At 37.3% G+C, this 19,102-nt stretch overlaps 1 protein-coding gene across 1 annotated transcript; it reads left to right on the plus strand.

The window, feature by feature from the left end:
• Positions 1-10,860: 10,860 nt before the first annotated feature.
• On the plus strand, positions 10,861-14,144 carry LOC126956140 (pregnancy-specific beta-1-glycoprotein 5-like; the record flags this gene model as incomplete). Its single annotated transcript, XM_050792989.1, has 3 exons — positions 10,861-11,089; positions 11,485-11,739; positions 14,101-14,144. Coding segments are annotated over 3 exons (528 nt in total), but the record flags the coding sequence as incomplete, so codon positions are not given.
• Between the last annotated feature and the right edge of the window lie 4,958 nt (positions 14,145-19,102).

A 19,102-nucleotide genomic window follows, 5' to 3' on the forward strand; every position in this document is an offset into this window, starting at 1 on the left:
AATAGGATTCATGAAGAACTGCATATTTCAGGGTTGGTGTGTTCTAAAATTTGTGGATCTTATATACTTCTATTAGTCATTTTTTTCAGATTTCCTTATAATTTTATTTTTACAATTTTTTTATCCAGTTATACCTTGATGCACTGGAGTTACTTTGTCTGATTTGTATATACTTTTAAATCTTTTGTTTTACCTGATGAATGAATTATTAAAATATCATGAGAATGTATGAAGAATTATCCTCCATAATTGTTTTTATTTCCTAGAAATCAAAAAGAAAAATAGTATGTGTTTGTGTGTGTGTGTGTATTGGAGATAAATTTTTCCAATTACTTGAAAATGAGCTAAGGCTATTTTGTCAATTCAGAGTATTTTTTTTTTTTTTGATATAACACTAGAAATGCTAAAACGCATAGTTTTACTTTAATAAGAAAGAATTTATTGCATACTTTTTCTCATTTGTGGTAATGGGGATTACATGAATAAAACACTGTGCATTCAGACAATAATGCATTCTTTATTATTTACCTTAAGAGAGGAAGTTTTCCGTAAGCAGTTTCTCAAAATACTTGAGTTAATTAAGTGAAATAGTTGCAACATCACATAAACAACTAGATTCTAGTTACATATGGCCAGCAAGAAACATTACTTTCCCTTCAAATGACAATCCCAAATACATTTGCATTTTAGGGTAGTGTTATTGTTTTGGTTTTAGATGTTGTCTGTCATATCCTGTGGGTATCTGTTGTCTTATCCTTTCCCTCCAGGTCTTGTGGGAAGTGATAGGTAGTACATTATTATATTTGTTATGGTAACAATATATGCTATAACATATATGTAATAAAATAAGTGGCTGAAATCAGTGTTTAAAAAACCCAGTTTCTTAGGTAACATTCTGAGGATAGGCGAGCAGCATTCTGTTCCACATCGTTTTTGGAATTGCAGACTGCAAAGGATGTGCCATATGGAGAAAAATAACTTCCAAAATTGCCTTGGGTTTTGACATTCAGTTTGAAATGAGAAAGTGTGAAGTCACATTTCCTTCTTAAATTCTGGTTTGAAATGTATATATTTCACTCTGCTGCCATTTTATGGGCTAGAATGAGTCACACAGTCCTATTTTGCCAGCTTGGGGAAAGCTGGGAAATGTGATTCCAACTGAGTAAGGCTTCCCCCAAATTTTGTACTGTGAGATCTAAGCATGAACCTGCCACAGCTGTTTTCTAAGGACAAAATATCCATGGACTTACTTTTCCAAACACACAGAACACAGCTCTGATGGATTTTCATTCTTCTTAACCCTGCTCCATATTCTGCTATTTCAGTCACTAATTTTTTAAAGTTATTTTAATTTCATGTTTAAACTCTAATATTGAGATAATTTTATATTTATATATAAGTGTAAGAAATAATACAGAGGTTCCATGACCACTTTATCAAATTCTCTCCAATATTATTTTTCAATTATTTTTAATTTTTATAGATTACAGGTACATGTGAAGATTTCTTACATGCGTATATTGTGTAGTAATGCATTCTGAGCTTTTAGTTTTCCCCTCCCCTGAATAGTAAACATTGTACCCAATAGGTAGTTTTTCAACCCTCACCCCCCTCCCACCCTTTCACCTTTTCTAGTCTCCAGTGTCTATTTTTCCACTCTATATGTCCAGGTGTACTCTTGTTTAGCTCCCACTTATAAGTGAGAACATGAGAACATGCAGCATTTGACTTTCTGTTTCTCAGTTATTTCACTTAGGATAATGGCCTCCAGTTCTGTCTTCAATGGTAATATTTTACAAAACATACAGTCAAGATATTGACATTAATACAATTACAATAAAAAAATTTCAATCACTATAAGTTTTCTTTATGCTACTTTTATAAGCTACACCCACTTCTTTGCCTCCGTATCTTTTCTTTAAATTCCGGTAGCCAGAAATCTGTTCCTCATTGTCTTTTTTTTTTTTAATCTGAAGAATGCTATATAGAGGGAATCATAACATATATAATCTTTCGGCATTGGCTTCTTGTGCTTTTCACTCAGAGTTATTCTCTGGTGATTCATCCTGGTGTTGTATGTATCAAGAGGTTGTTACTTTTTATTGCTGAGTAGTATTTCACGGTATGATGGTATGATGGAAAATACCAGTTACATTAGAACCTTTCCTTAAGTACTGGTGGGAAAGAAAAACGGTCCAGTCACTTTAAAAAAAATAAAATCATTTACAATATATTTTTTTTACCAGGCAAAACATTGTTTTACCTTATGTTTCAGCAGTCATTCCCCTACATATTTACCCAATTGGTTTGAAAGTCATGTCCTCACAAAAATGTGCATGCAAATATTTACAGTAGTTTTATTCATAATTAGGAAAAAGCTGTTATTAACCAAAATGCCCTTCAGTAAGTGAATGAATAAATTGTAGTGCATCAATAAATGGAATTACATTTAGAGGTAGAAAGGAATTATCTATAAATCTATGCAAGGATTTGGATGAATCTAAATGCATATTGCTAACTGAAATAGGAGAATATGGAGCAGGGTTAAGAAGAATGAAATAAGTCAGACTGAAAAGGCTACTTGCTCTCTGATTTCAGTTATGTGACATTCTGGGAAAGCAAAACAACAGAGACCATAAAGAGATCAGTTGTTGCAAGGGTTTAGCAGGGGATGGGGGCTGAGTATGTGATGCACAGAAAATTTTTAGGGTAAACTATTCAGTAAGATTCAATACTAGTTGATACATGATATGCATTTATTAAAACCTATAGAATTTACAGCAGAGAGAAATGTAATGTGTATTAATTAAACACCAGCAATAACAACAACAACAAACATTTAGGAGGATAGTTGTTCACAGAACGAAAAGTAGAATGTGACAAAACAAGTTAATAGCATTAGAATGCACAAAACAATCTCATGTAATTGGGTGGGGGAAAAGTACTGGTCTAAGTAACTTTGGAAAGGAGTGTCATCTATATGATTAAAGAAAAAAAGAGCTGTATTTAAGCACTGGTGTTTAGTTGATAAAGTTGTTTCCTATAGAAGTATGGGTTAATAACTATGAATCCACTATACATGTATATTGGAAATAAACAATTAAATAAATTATGGATAAGCGAGAGAAAAAGGCTAGAATGACCCATGTGGTAACCTATTAGATTCTGAAACAGTATAAACTCATGTTTAACTTTATATAGATGCAGAAACATATAGAATATATATAAATGTATATGTGCATGTGTGCATATATGTCTCAGAATACACATGTATATTTTCTTGTTCTGACAACTGAAAGAGCCTAGAAGTAGTAAGCCCTAGTAACAACATAACAACATGCACACTTGGTGTCCAGATTCCATTTCATATACATATATATACTACATATATTTATATGTAGATATTTATATAGAGATATATATGTTCAGCATTCAGGATATATAGAATATATATGTGTATATGTATGTGTATTTTATATTACCTATTATATATTTCTCTACAGATTTTTAGATATTTTTATATTATCCATGGGGAAAATGAAACAAAACAAGAATCCTAAGGCAAATGGCTGATTCTAGGACTGAAGCAGAAAGGTAAGGAACTGCGGAAACACACACACACACTCTCATAATAATGAAAGCATTTCAGAGACAAAGCAGTCAAATAGTATTTTCAGATACTCTTATTCTGCAAATACAAAATAAGTTGCGCATATTTTCTTACTCCTTAAAAATGGGTGGCTTGGAGGTGTTAACAAAAATAATAAATTCTGTTAAATATTTAAAGATGTTTATTCTGAACCAAATACAAGTGACTTTGCCCAAGGGCACAGTCCCAAGAGGTCTTGAGAACACGTGTCCAAGGTGTTACAGCTTTGCTTTACACATTTTAGGGGGATAGAAGTTACAGGCAAAGACATAAATCAACATATGTAAGGTATACTTTGATTCAGCCTGGAAAGGCAGGGCATCTCAAAGCATGATTTGGGAGGTTATAAGTCATAGGTGGATTTAAAGATTTTCTGATTGACAATTGGTTGAAAGAGTTATGCTTTGCCTAAAGAGTTGAAGTCAGTAGAAAGAAATGTTTGGGTTTAGATAGAGGGATTTGTGAAAGCCAAGGTTCCTGTTATGTAGATGAAGACTCTTAAGTAGCAGGTATCAGCGGGAATAGATGGTGAATGCATCTTTTTGGACCTTAGGAACTTACAAGGTCTCAGATTCTTAGTCCTGTGTCTCTTGGATCTTGAAAAAACCTAAAAAGGAAGGAAAGTCTGTACAGAATGCAAATTTTTGCTACAAGAGATAACTGCAGGGCCATTTCAAAATATGTCAAATAAATATATTTTGGGGTAAAATACCTTGATTTTCTTCAGAGCCTGTTATCTGTCATATGATGCTATACCAAAGTCAGGTTAGAATTTGGTATATTATTGATATGAAGAGTCGGTTTTGTCAGTCCCATGATCTTTATTTTAATGTTAATGCAGGCCAGTTGTGTCTAAATCTCAAAGGGCAAGAATTATAATGAGGCAGGTCCAGCCTACCTTTCTGTCATGGCCTCATCCAGTTTCTAAAGTTTCTTTGTGATCCCATCTGTTAAGAGGGGCATCCACTCAGTCTGTTAGGAGTACACAGAATCTTATTTTTGGTTTATATAGGCTACTTTCTAAAGAGTACAATATGGGCTTGGGGGTGGAGCAAGATGGCCGAATAGGAACAGCTCCAGTCTCCAACTCCCAGCACCAGCGACACAGAAGACCGGTGATTTCTGCATTTTCAACTGAGGTACTGGGTTCATCTCACTAGGGAGTGCCTGACAATCGGTGCTGGTCAGCTGCTGCAGCCCGACCAGCGAGAGCTGAAGCAGGGCGAGGCATCGCCTCACCTGGGAAGCACAAGGGGAAAGGGAATCCCTTTTCCTAGCCAGGGGAACTGAGACACACAACACCTGGAAAATCAGGTAACTCCCACCCCAATACTGTGTTTTAAGCAAACAGGCACACCAGGAGATTATATCCCACACCTGGCCGGGAGGGTCCCACGCCCACGGAGCCTCCCTCATTGCTAGCACAGCAGTCTGCGAACTTGCGGCAAGGCAGCAGCGAGGCTGGGGGAGGGGCGCCCGCCATTGCTGAGACTTAAGTAGGTAAACAAAGCCGCTGGGAAGCTCGAACTGGGTGGAGCTCACAGCAGCTCAAGGAAACCTGCCTGTCTCTGTAGACTCCACCTCTGGGGACAGGGCGCAGTAAACAACAAAAAAACAGCAGAAACCTCTGCAGACGCAAACGACTCTGTCTGACAGCTTTGAAGAGTGCAGTGGATCTCCCAACACGGAGGTTGAGATCTGAGAAGGGACAGACTGCCTGCTCAAGTGGGTCCCTGACCCCTGAGTAGCCTAACTGGGAGACATCCCCCACTAGGGGCAGTCTGACCCCACACCTCACAGGGTGGAGGACACCCCTGAGAGGAAGCCTCCAAAGCAAGAATCAGACAGGTACACTCGCTGTTCAGCAATATTCTATCTTCTGCAGCCTCTGCTGCTGACACCCAGGCAAACAAGGTCTGGAGTGGACCTCAAGCAATCTCCAACAGACCTACAGCTGAGGGTCCTGACTGTAGAAGGAAACTATCAAACAGGAAGGACACCTACAACAAAACCCCATCAGTACGTCACCATCATCATCAAAGACCAGAGGCATATAAAACCACAAAGATGGGGAAAAAGCAGGGCAGAAAAGCTGGAAATTCAAAAAATAAGAGCACATCTCCCCCGGCAAAGGAGCACAGCTCATAGCCAGCAACGGATCAAAGCTTGACGGAGAATGACTTTGACGAGATGAGAGAAGAAGGCTTCAGTCCATCAAACTTCTCAGAGCTAAAGGAGGAATTACGTACCCAGCACAAAGAAAGTAAAAATCTTGAAAAAAAAGTGGAAGAATTGATGGCTAGAGTAATTAATGCAGAGAAGGTCCTAAACGAAATGAAAGAGATGAAAACCATGACACGAGAAATACGTGACAAATGCACAAGCTTCAGTAACCGACTCGATCAACTGGAAGAAAGAGTATCAGCGATTGAGGATCAAATGAACAAAATGAAGCGAGAAGAGAAACCAAAAGAAAAAAGAAGAAAAAGAAATGAACAAAGCCTGCAAGAAGTATGGGATTATGTAAAAAGACCAAATCTACGTCTGATTGGGGTGCCTGAAAGTGAGGGGGAAAATGGAACCAAGTTGGAAAACACTCTTCAGGATATCATCCAGGAGAACTTCCCCAACGTAGTAGGGCAGGCCAACATTCAAATCCAGGAAATACAGAGAACGCCACAAAGATACTCCTCGAGAAGAGCAACTCCAAGACACATAATTGCCAGATTCACCAAAGTTGAAATGAAGGAAAAAATGTTAAGGGCAGCCAGAGAGAAAGGTCGGGTTACCCACAAAGGGAAGCCCATCAGACTAACAGCAGATCTCTCAGCAGAAACTCTCCAACCCAGAAGAGAGTGGGGGCCAATATTCAACATTCTTAAAGAAAAGAATTTTAAACCCAGAATTTCATATCCAGCCAAACTAAGTTTCATAAGTGAAGGAGAAATAAAATCCTTTACAGATAAGCAAATGCTGAGAGATTTTGTCACCACTAGGCCTGCCTTACAAGAGACCCTGAAGGAAGCACTAAACATGGAAAGGAACAACCGGTACCAGCCATTGCAAAAACATGCCAAAATGTAAAGACCATCGAGGCTAGGAAGAAACTGCATCAAGTAACGAGCAAAATAACCAGTTAATATCATAATGACAGGATCAAGTTCACACATAACAATCTTACCTTAAATGTAAATGGACTAAATGCTCCAATTAAAAGACACAGACTGGCAAACTGGATAAAGAGTCAAGACCCATCAGTCTGCTGTATTCAGGAGACCCATCTCACACGCAGTGACATACATAGGCTCAAAATAAAGGGATGGAGGAAGATTTACCAAGCCAATGGAGAACAAAAAAAAGCAGGGGTTGCAATACTAGTCTCTGATAAAACAGACTTTAAACCATCAAAGATCAAAAGAGACAAAGAAGGCCATTACATAATGGTAAAGGGATCAATTCAACAGGAAGAGCTAACTATCCTAAATATATATGCACCCAATACAGGAGCACCCAGATTCATAAAGCAAGTCCTTAGAGACTTACAAAGAGACTTAGACTCCCATACAATAATAATGGGAGACTTCAACACTCCACTGTCAACATTAGACAGATCAACGAGACAGAAAGTTAACAAGGATATCCAGGAATTGAACTCATCTCTGCAGCAAGCAGACCTAATAGACATCTATAGAACTCTCCACCCCAAATCAACAGAATATACATTCTTCTCAGCACCACATCGCACTTATTCCAAAATTGACCACATAATTGGAAGTAAAGCACTCCTCAGCAAATGTACAAGAACAGAAATTATAACAAACTGTCTCTCAGACCACAGTGCAATCAAACTAGAACTCAGGACTAAGAAACTCAATCAAAACCGCTCAACTACATGGAAACTGAACAACCTGCTCCTGAATGACTACTGGGTACATAACGAAATGAAGGCAGAAATAAAGATGTTCTTTGAAACCAATGAGAACAAAGATACAACATACCAGAATCTCTGGGACACATTTAAAGCAGTGTGTAGAGGGAAATTTATAGCACTAAATGCCCACAAGAGAAAGCAGGAAAGATCTAAAATTGACACTCTAACATCACAATTAAAAGAACTAGAGAAGCAAGAGCAAACACATTCAAAAGCTAGCAGAATGCAAGAAATAACTAAGATCAGAGCAGAACTGAAGGAGATAGAGACACAAAAAACCCTCCAAAAAATCAATGAATCCAGGAGTTGGTTTTTTGAAAAGATCAACAAAATTGACGGACCACTAGCAAGACTAATAAAGAAGAAAAGAGAGAAGAATCAAATAGACGCAATAAAAAATGATAAAGGGGATATCACCACCGACCTCACAGAAATACAAACTACCATCAGAGAAGACTATAAACACTTCTACGCAAATAAACTAGAAAATCTAGAAGAAATGGATAATTTCCTGGACACTTACACTCTTCCAAGACTAAACCAGGAAGAAGTTGAATCCCTGAATAGACCAATAGCAGGCTCTGAAATTGAGGCAATAATTAATAGCCTACCAATGAAAAAAAGTCCAGGACCAGATGGATTCACAGCTGAATTCTACCAGAAGTACAAGGAGGAGCTGGTACCATTCCTTCTGAAACTATTCCAATCAATAGAAAAAGAGGGAATCCTCCCTAACTCATTTTATGAGGCCAACATCATCTTGATACCAAAGCCTGGCAGAGACACAACAAAAAAAAGAGAATTTTAGACCAATATCCCTGATGAACATCGATGCAAAAATCCTCAATAAAATACTGGCAAACCGGATTCAGCAGCACATCAAAAAGCTTATCCACCATGATCAAGTGGGCTTCATCCCTGGGATGCAAGTCTGGTTCAACATTCGCAAATCAATAAACATAATCCAGCATATAAACAGAACCAAAGACAAGAATCACATGATTATCTCAATAGATTCAGAAAAGGCTTTTGACAAAATTCAACAGCCCTTCACGCTAAAAACGCTCAATAAATTCGGTATTGATGGAATGTACCTCAAAATAATAAGAGCTATTTATGACAAACCCACAGCCAATATCATACTGAATGGGCAAAAACTGGAAAAATTCCCTTTGAAAACTGGCACAAGACAGGGATGCCCTCTCTCACCACTCCTATTCAACATAGTGTTGGAAGTTCTGGCTAGGGCCATCAGGCAAGAGAAAGAAATCAAGGGTATTCAGTTAGGAAAAGAAGAAGTCAAATTGTCCCTGTTTGCAGATGACATGATTGTATGTTTAGAAAACCCCATTGTCTCAGCCCAAAATCTCCTTAAGCTGATAAGCAACTTCAGCAAAGTCTCAGGATACAAAATTAATGTGCAAAAATCACAAGCATTCTTATACACCAGTAACAGACAAACAGAGAGCCAAATCATGAATGAAATTCCATTCACAATTGCTTCAAAGAGAATAAAATACCTAGGAATCCAACTTATAAGGGATGTAAAGGACCTCTTTAAGGAGAACTACAAACCACTGCTCAGTGAAATAAAAGAGGACACAAACAAATGGAAGAACATACCATGCTCATGGATAGGAAGAATCAATATCGTTATAATGGCCATACTGCCCAAGGTTATTTATAGATTCAATGCCATCCCCATCAAGCTACCAATGAGTTTCTTCACAGAATTGGAAAAAACTGCTTTAAAGTTCATATGGAACAAAAAAGAGCCCGCATCTCCAAAACAATCCTAAGTCAAAAGAACAAAGCTGGAGGCATCATGCTACCTGACTTCAAACTATACTACAAGGCTACAGTAACCAAAACAGCATGGTACTGGTACCAAAACAGAGATATAGACCAATGGAACAGAACAGAGTCCTCAGAAATAATACCACACATCTACAGCCATCTGATCTTTGACAAACCTGACAGAAACAAGAAATGGGGAAAGGATTCCCTATTTAATAAATGGTGCTGGGAAAATTGGTTAGCCATAAGTAGAAAGCTGAAACTGGATCCTTTCCTTACACCTTATACGAAAATTAATTCAAGATGGATTAGAGACTTAAATGTTAGACCTAATACCATAAAAATCCTAGAGGAAAACCTAAGTGGTACCATTCAGGACATAGGCATGGGCAAAGACTTCATGTCTAACACACCAAAAGCAACGGCAGCAAAAGCCAAAATTGACAAATGGGACCTAATTAAACTAAAGAGCTTCTGCACAGCAAAAGAAACTACCATCAGAGTGAACAGGCAACCTACAGAATGGGAGAAAATTTTTGCAATCTACTCATCTGACAAAGGGCTAATATCCAGAACCTACAAAGAACTCAAACAAATTTACAAGAAAAAACAAACAACCCCATCAAAAAGTGGGCAAAGGATATGAACAGACATTTCTCAAAAGAAGACATTCATACAGCCAACAGACACATGAAAAAATGCTCATCATCACTGGCCATCAGAGAAATGCAAATCAAAACCACAATGAGATACCATCTCACACCAGTTAGAATGGCGATCATTAAAAAGTCAGGAAACAACAGGTGCTGGAGAGGATGTGGAGAAATGGGAACACTTTTACACTGTTGGTGGGATTGTAAACTAGTTCAACCGTTATGGAAAACAGTATGGCGATTCCTCAAGGATCTAGAACTAGATGTACCATATGACCCAGCCATCCCATTACTGGGTATATACCCAAAGGATTATAAATCATGCTGCTATAAAGACATGCACACGTATGTTTACTGCAGCACTATTCACAATAGCAAAGACTTGGAATCAACCCAAATGTCCATCAGTGACAGACTGGATTAAGAAAATGTGGCACATATACACCATGGAATACTATGCAGCCATAAAAAAGGATGAGTTTGTGTCCTTTGTAGGGACATAGATGCAGCTGGAAACCATCATTCTTAGCAAACTATCACAAGAACACAAAACCAAACACTGCATGTTCTCACTCATAGGTGGGAACTGAACAATGAGATCACTTGGACTCGGGAAGGGGAACATCACACACCGGGGCCTATCATGGGGAGGAGGGAGGGCGGAGGGATTGCATTGGGAGTTATACCTGATGTAAATTACGAGTTGATGGGTGCTGACGAGTTGATGGGTGCAGCACAGCAACATGGCACAAGTATACATATGTAACAAACCTGCACGTTTTGCACATGTACCCTAGAACTTAAAGTACAATAATAATAATTAAAAAAAAAAAAAGAATGTTATAGCCTTAACTTGTGAACCTAAGACTCAGGGCTACACCTACTTGTGGAGGGTAAATGGTCAGAGCCTCCCGGTCAGTCCTAGGCTAAAGCAACCCGGTAAAACCAGGATCCTCATTCTATCCAATGTCACAATAAATGACACAGGACCCTATGAATGTGAAATATGGGACCAAGTTGGTAGCATCTGCAGTCACCCAGTCACCCTGAATGTCCTTTGTATCTTTGGTTCCTCTGTGGGCCAGGCCACCAGCTAAAATTCAAACGACCAGAGGCCAGGCATCTCAGTCTCTCTGAGGCCCAAGTACAGACACTTTTATGTCTGGACACCCGAGCTGGCCATGACTCCCTGCCCTGGGGAAACCTGGGTAGGCACAGCCTTAATCAAGAATATAAGGGGAGGGGCTGTTCTTGTCATGGGAGACTTGGGGTCTACATCCTGTGATGGGAGGAACAGGTGAATACCTCAGGCCTTGTCTCAGTGAACACAGAAGGGGTTTGGCTGGGTCTTGAGGGTGTGTCTTGACTCAGAGGACACTGTGTCCCTTTAAGAGACCAGGAGCATCCCCTTCCCTCGGATGACATCACCTGTGGCTGTATTCTCTTTACTCCAGATGGTCCACAAGTCCCCAGGATTTTCTCTCCATTGACCTATTACCGTTCAGGAAAAACCCTCCAGTTGTCCTGCTTCGCTGACTCTAACCCACCGGCAGAGTATTCTTGGACGATTGATGGGAAGTTTCTGCAATCAGGACGAAAGCTCTCTATCCCCCAAATTACTACAGAGCATAGCGGGCTCTATGGTTGCTCTGCTCGTAACTCAGCCACTGGCAGGGAAGGTTCCACATTCAAGAGGATCAAAGTCTTTCGTAAGTGGATCCCTGCATCATTGTCAACAGGGTTTTAGGTGGAGTCTATCTGGCTTTCAGAGAAGAGTCAGGAAAACATTTTTATTCCCAGCCTGTGTCACATGGGCAGAAGCAAATCCTAAATTCTCCTGAACCCTCCCAATTTGTCTCTACAGACTCTCTTCTCCTAGTTTTTCTGTTTTCTCATGGTTGACCTTGTGTCCAGCCTGAGAAAGGTAGGGAGGGGGCTTTGTCAGCCCTGAGCCCTATGTGGTGGAAGAGGCTTCACAGAGGGACAAGAAGGAGAGTCCTCAAGATCAAGTTGCTTCTTGCTGTCACCAACACATCCCTTTCCACTACATCTTTGTTTTCTTTTACTTACTCCATGAGCTACAAGGAACATCTGAGGCTTTGAAACAAGCTCACATTTTTCCCCCAAATGAGAGGAGGAAGCCCCTTGGATGAGGGAGGAGCAGCTCAGACTGCTCCTTACTCTGCTCCGGGCTTCTCTGGTGACTGGCCCTGCCTGAATCCACCTGGGGTGGGACCAGCATGTGTGGAGAAAGAGCCCTGCTGACCTGTCCTGAATTCGGCTAAATCGAGCTGCCAGTTGAAGTGAAGCCTAGGCTGCAGGGAAATAAGAAGAGAGGGAGCTTTGGGGCAGACTCTTGAGCTGTGTCCTGTCTCTGAAGTCACCGGCTGTATGAGGCTGTGGGCACTGCATGTGGGACACAGCACAGAGGACAGTGAGTGATGCACACTTGAATAAATAGGGAGATTCACCTCTGGGGCTCTGCATGGCAGGAAAGGGGCAATGGAAAACGTGTGTATTTGTAGAGTGTAAGACTACCAGGACACTTTATATATATCTAATATAAGATTTATCATTAACTGTTTCTATGTGTGCAATTTAGTGTTGTGTAACCATCACACTATCCATTTCCAGAACTTTTTCGTTTTACCATATTAAACCTCTGTATCCTATAAACAGTAACTCTCACGTCTTCTCCCCGTATCCCTCAGCACATACCATTCTAATTTTTGTCTCTATGTAACTGGCTAGTCTATCTTTTATAAATGGAATTATAGAATAATTATTCTTCAATGTCCAGCTTATTTCAGTTAGCATAATGTCTTCAAGTTTCATCCACTTTGCACGATATGTTGGAATTTTATTCCTTGTTAAGGTTGAATAACATTTCGATGTAGAGATATACCTCATTTGCCTACCCACTTATCTTTCAGTGGACTTTTCCGTTGTTTCCATTTTTTGGCTATTGTGAGTAATGCTTCTCTGAACATCAATGTGCAAATATTTGTTCAAATTTCCTTCCATTCTATAGGCAGTATGTCCAGAAGTGGAATTGCTGGATCGAATGGTAATTTATTGTTTAATTTTTTGAGAAACAGCCACACCACTTTTTATAGTGGCTATAACATTTCCCATTCCCATCAGTAAGGCACTAGAGCTCCATTTTTTCCATCTATTTGAAAACACTTGTTTTGTGTTGCTGTCATTGTTGTTTATCAAAGGTGTGTGAGGTGGTGTCACATTGTGGTTTTGATTTGCATATCTCTACGTATTCACAACGCTGAGGAACTCTGCATGGGCTTATTGGATATTTGCATATCTTCCTTGGAGAAAACCCTATTTTAATCCTTTGTTCATTTTTTAATTGGGTTTTTGGATGTTTGCTGTTGTTGACTTGTAGTTTTTCATGTATTCTGGAAATTAATTTCTTATCACACTTATAAAAAAAAAGAGTACTATATGGAATTCAAGAAAAAAATAAACAGCAGTAATTTTAAAGTGGAGAAATTTGATAAACACTACCTGAGCTAGATGATTGAGATTAACTTTAATAGTAATAAGTAACATTATGGTATGTTTTCTTAATAAGATGTGATGTGTCAGAATGACACTTTACTGCTGTGGTGTTCTTCCCCAAAACCCTTTACCCTAGTCTAAGAAAATTGTCAAACAAATCAAAATTGAGGCACATTCTACAAAACACCTGACTAGTATGCCTCAAAACTGTTAAGATCATTCAAAACAAGGAAAGTCTGATAAATTGTCATGGCCAAGAGAAGACTAAGGAGACATGACCACTAACTGTAATGTTACTATCTGGATACGATCCTCAAAAGAAAAGAACATTAGATAACAACTAAGGAAATCTGGAGACAATATGAACTTAATTTAGCAACAGTATTAATATTGGTTTATTATGAGAAATGTATCATACTAACATAAAATTTTAATAATAGAAAAAACTGGGATTGGGTTCTGTTAGAATGCTAAAATTTTTACTTTTCTGTAAATCTAAAGCTATTCTAAAATTTCTTTTAAAAATTTTTAAAATTGTGTTTCATTTTAATTAGTTCTGAGTGACATCATCTGGAAAATTATTGCTGGCCTGAACTGAATTTCTTTCCAATGAACAATGGGACATTCTTTAATCAAATGTATACAGACCAGTGATTCATTTTGTTCTATCTAAAGTAGTTTAAATTATTAATTAAGACAATGATTATGAACTCCTTTCTAGCATTTAATATATCCTGATGTTCCCCTTCAGAGAATGGTTATGTTTATTTCTTTTTTGGTATTTGTAGTTTTATTTGTAATTGATATATTCTTTTTCATTGTTTTATTCTTAATTTTTCTCTGTTAGTATTTATCTTTGACATCACTTTGTCTCTTTTATTTAATCAGCCACTATTTACTTTTATTGTGCAATGCAACAAGTACAGAATGTATTCATATATTGGATTGTTATTATATATCACAATGGAGTAATAACATACCTTTTCTTTTTTTTTTTTTTTTTTTTTGAGACGGAGTTTGCTCTGTCGCCCAGGCTGCCAGGCTGGAGTGCAGTGGCACGATCTCAGCTCACTGCACCCTCCACCTCCCAGGTTCAAGCAGTTCTCCTGCCTCAGCCTTCCTAGTAGCTGGGATTACAGGCACGCGCCACCACATCCAGCTAACTTTTGTATTTTTAGTAGAGACGGGGTTTCACCATGTTGGCCAGGCTGGTTTCAAACTCCTGACCTCAAGTGATCTGCCCGCCTCAGCCTTCCAAAGTGTTGGATTTGCAGGCGTGAGCCACCGCGCTTGGCCTACTTTTTCTTAATCTGTCTTAAATTTGCAAAAAAAAATTAATATAAAATAGGGAATGTTATTTTCAGTGGCCTTTTCAACGGTCAAAATTTGCATGTTTCTTCAAGTAGTGCTATGTACTGTGGATTAAATATTATTAATATCTTGTAATAACCTATCTTAAACCCTCATTTGATGTAAATGAACCCAGTTCTGTTGAGGAAGTTCTGACATTGTTCTGAAAGAATTACATTTTACTGGCAAGTGACAGCTGCCTCTCTTACCAAACATCCTACAATCCCTTTTATTTCTGAAGCCTATCAAGATTAGAACATTTTACAGTTCTTTTTCAGTCAGTAATGATCTATATCTTGGCTTCAGCTAACATCCTAGTAGGAAATGACCTTAGGTAAAATTGTGTTGTGAGCCATTTACTTTGCTGCTGTCCTATTTTTCTGTGCACAGGTATCAAAGTGGTTCCAAGTGTACATTTTAAAGAAAATAAAATAAGGCTAAAATCCTGACTATGACAAAAATAAGTTATTGAATATTGTATTTGTGGAAGCTACTTCTCTGTCCTTCAAATGTGTAACTATAAAATAGGAAAAATAATTTCTATCTAATAGCTTCTCATGTGAGCATTAAATGTGATAATTTGTGTAAAGCATCAGAAGAGTGCCTCTGTACATCACAGACACTCAAAAATAGCAGCAATCTTAGCTACAGGAATCTTCAATATAATGCTATACAAATGTTCTGATGAAATCTCCTACTAAGCCATTATAGGCTATTCACACTCTTAAATTCGTTCACTTGTTCCTATGGCACAGCTAGTGAGAAATATAGTTATGTACAAAACTTTAACAACAAGTTTCACATGTAAAGCAAGACCTTAGTAAAGGGCTCCTTTGCAATGAGGATCATCAATGACTTACAACATACAAATTCAGGAGAGAATAATGACGATATGTCATATAACTTTTGCAGAGTACAACACTGTAGATTGACTATGCTAACTTACCTATAATTGGATTCAGATATTCTAGGGCATATTTAAGTATGTGTTGGGGAGAGGTGAGAGGTGGAAGCAGAGAAGTCGTGTATGTTGAACATCAGACTTGGCTCAGGCTGAGAATAAAAAGTAAAGAAATAATAAATGTTTTAACAATACATAAATTATAGGTCCAAAATAATATAGCATCAGTTTTGAATAATAGGCAACAGCGTTCTTGCTCAAAATTTTTTCTGTGTCACTTGGCATTATTTTGGTTAGTATTCACATTTTTATATTTTATTTCATTTTATTATCAGTTATTATAAACAAGGTCTTAACATCCTAAATCCCAATAACTTTTCAAATCTCTACAAACATCGTTGCCTGAATATATAAGCAATATTTTTCTTTATTTCTTTGCTTATCCTTGTTCTTATTATATTACCTGACAATTTTTTTGTGTTAATTATTTAAAATAATTATAACTAAGCTTTCTCCTAATGTTTTAGTCTTGTCAAATAATTCAGTATATTCTATTTTTACTTTTTTATGGACTTACCAGTAGCCTGAATTTCCTATTAATTGCATATTTTGTTATCTCGTGTCATATTCCTTGTCCTCAGTCATTAACAATTAAATTGTCTAAATTTAGATCACTATCTGAGTAACCTTTCTTTCAGATGCTATCGATTTTAAAGCATATTTTCTGCCTAAAGCCTTTTACCATCTCAACTTTTCCTAGATTGTTTTCAGTGCTCATTCTATGATGTACACTTCGTGACCCTGTGAATTAGGCTTTTGTGTGCTGTATCATGTTCAAAGTGTTCTCAATCCAAAGGCAGATTAGTCCTCAGATTTCTCCTGCTGATTTTTTATGCTCTGTCTTCAAAAATTGTCAGATTTATTAGGCTCTGGACGTGCCTTTTGTGATTCCAAACTGTGACTATATTTAATCAGACTTTTTTCTTATTAAGAGCTCTGTGACTGTGGCTATAATTGGCATTTCTACAATTCCCTCCTTCAAAAATTCCTTTACATTTTAAATGACCTGTCAGTGATATATTGTTATAGCAAAATAGCATCTAATTTTGCCTACTCCAGTATGAAAATGGGGGGTTTCGTCAAGGGTGATTATCCTGCAAGGAAAAAAAACCGAGGAGAGAAATGTGGTCTGATCATGAGTGACCAAACAGAGAATCCTGGGAAGATCGAGGTTATCCTGAATCCACTTCTTAGGTCAGCAGGACATCTGAGAGAGACTTGAAGCTGTGTCCTCGAGAGGCAAGACAATATTCACAAATAAGGCAGAGCTGAAGCTTGGAGAACTGGCCAAAGATTCGTAAGCATTTAAAAAAGTGGGTTTCCAGACTTTTTCAAGAATACTTTCTAGCTTCTAGTCAAATGGATCTTATATTAACTTATCTGTTTTGGTCCATAGGTCATTTAGTTATTTCCTAATCAGTTCCATTGTGAGTTGTGCTCAAGAAAATCTTGTGACCCAATGTCTTTCTGATTACAATAATGTGATTGTTGCGGGGCTATGAAGATAAAGACTCTGTGTATAGGGAGCCAGTTTTTCTCAGAAGGTTGAGATCCATAACTGCATTTACTACCTCAGGGAAAAATATAGAAACTTATTTCACACCAGAAAGAAGAGAAATCTCTTGGTCTTGAGCACAGAGGCTTCAGAATGTTGAAGGCAGTGGACTTGTTAATGTTGAAGATGATGGACTCTTGAAGTGTGTAATGTGACATACCCCCTTACTCCCACCCTCTCAGCCTGGCCCTCAGATGAGATCAACCAGAAGATGAGAAGAAAAAAAACAAAAAAGACAAAAAAAAAAAAAAAAAAAATCCAGGTAAATTGCCTCTGGGGTTCTGCCAGACCTTGGGTTTTATAAACTTTGAGACAAGTCAGCTCTAGGGAGGGTTAGAATGAAAATTTTAAAGTAAGCAATCACTATTCTTGAATAATTCATTTTTAGTGCTTATTTCTTTCAAGAGAATGCAGTTGGGTTCAAGTTATATCAGGGTGCAAAAATGGGAAGACTGTAATCTGGCATTTACTGATTTGGAGATACATAAGTGAATACATATATATATAATATAAAGTATATCTCTATATAAAGTATATATACATACATATATATCTAATATATATGCATACACATAAACATATATACATATACAGGTATAGATATGTACACAAATGGATATATCACACAAATTGATATATATATATAAACACACATATGGATATATATACACACACATATCTATATAGATATAGATATGGACACAAATGGATATATACACACACAAATTGATATACATATATATGCACAAATGGATGTGTATACACACACACATCTATATAGATACCAATATGGACACAAATATATATAGAGAGATAGAAAGATAAAAGAGTATGTATGTATGTATAGATAGATATAAAAGTATGTCTATCTGTCTATCTATCTATCTATCTATCTATCTAATCTACTCTTCATTAAGTAACACTGAGGGGGAATTAATTGACTAATTGGGGCCAATCCTAAGGAAAAGTTTAGCCAGGTGAAAATAGTCTTTCCTCTAGTTTAAATACTAAAAAGTAAATGTTCTTTTTGTTAAAATAGATGGTGCCTACAGCTTATGGTGTCATGTTCAATAGAAAAGAGCAGCAATAGTATCCCATAAGAACAGAAATAGGTACCCATTTTTTAGTTTTCTCCTACATTCTTCCCTTGATCAAGACATATATGGACTTTTAGGATGTGTGTATGTGTGTGTTTTAAAGTAACTCAGAAAATTTTAAAGTAATTTCTTCTCTAGGTCTTCAAAATAATACCATGAAGATATTAAATTATAGAAGCATTTAAATTATAGAAGCATTAAGCTTTAATATAATCAGAAATATTTCTGCTTCCACTATATTTTGTAAGCAATCAACAATAAAAATTATAATTTATATATGTATAGAATAATTATGAGAGTTTGATATAGTGTATTTGCAAAAAATATATAATTATTACTTTTGCTTAGTTCAACTAGTAGTTTTTGAGCCAACTGTTTTGTGATACTAGAGATAATGACCTTACAATTGGGCCTTGTCCCCTCAATAGTAAAACAATATTTAAATACCTGTAATATAGCTTGAACATTGGAAATTACAATTGATTATATATTCCAAGTTAGGGTATATTTAGCAAAGATTTATATTCTGGAGCAACGTTCTTATCACAGAAACACATTTTGGTATACCTTTTGGACGTTTATTTGTGAAAATC

This window comes from Macaca thibetana, chromosome 6 (genome assembly GCF_024542745.1).
Source record: "Macaca thibetana thibetana isolate TM-01 chromosome 6, ASM2454274v1, whole genome shotgun sequence".
In the NCBI taxonomy this organism is placed as follows: Eukaryota; Metazoa; Chordata; class Mammalia; order Primates; family Cercopithecidae; genus Macaca; species Macaca thibetana.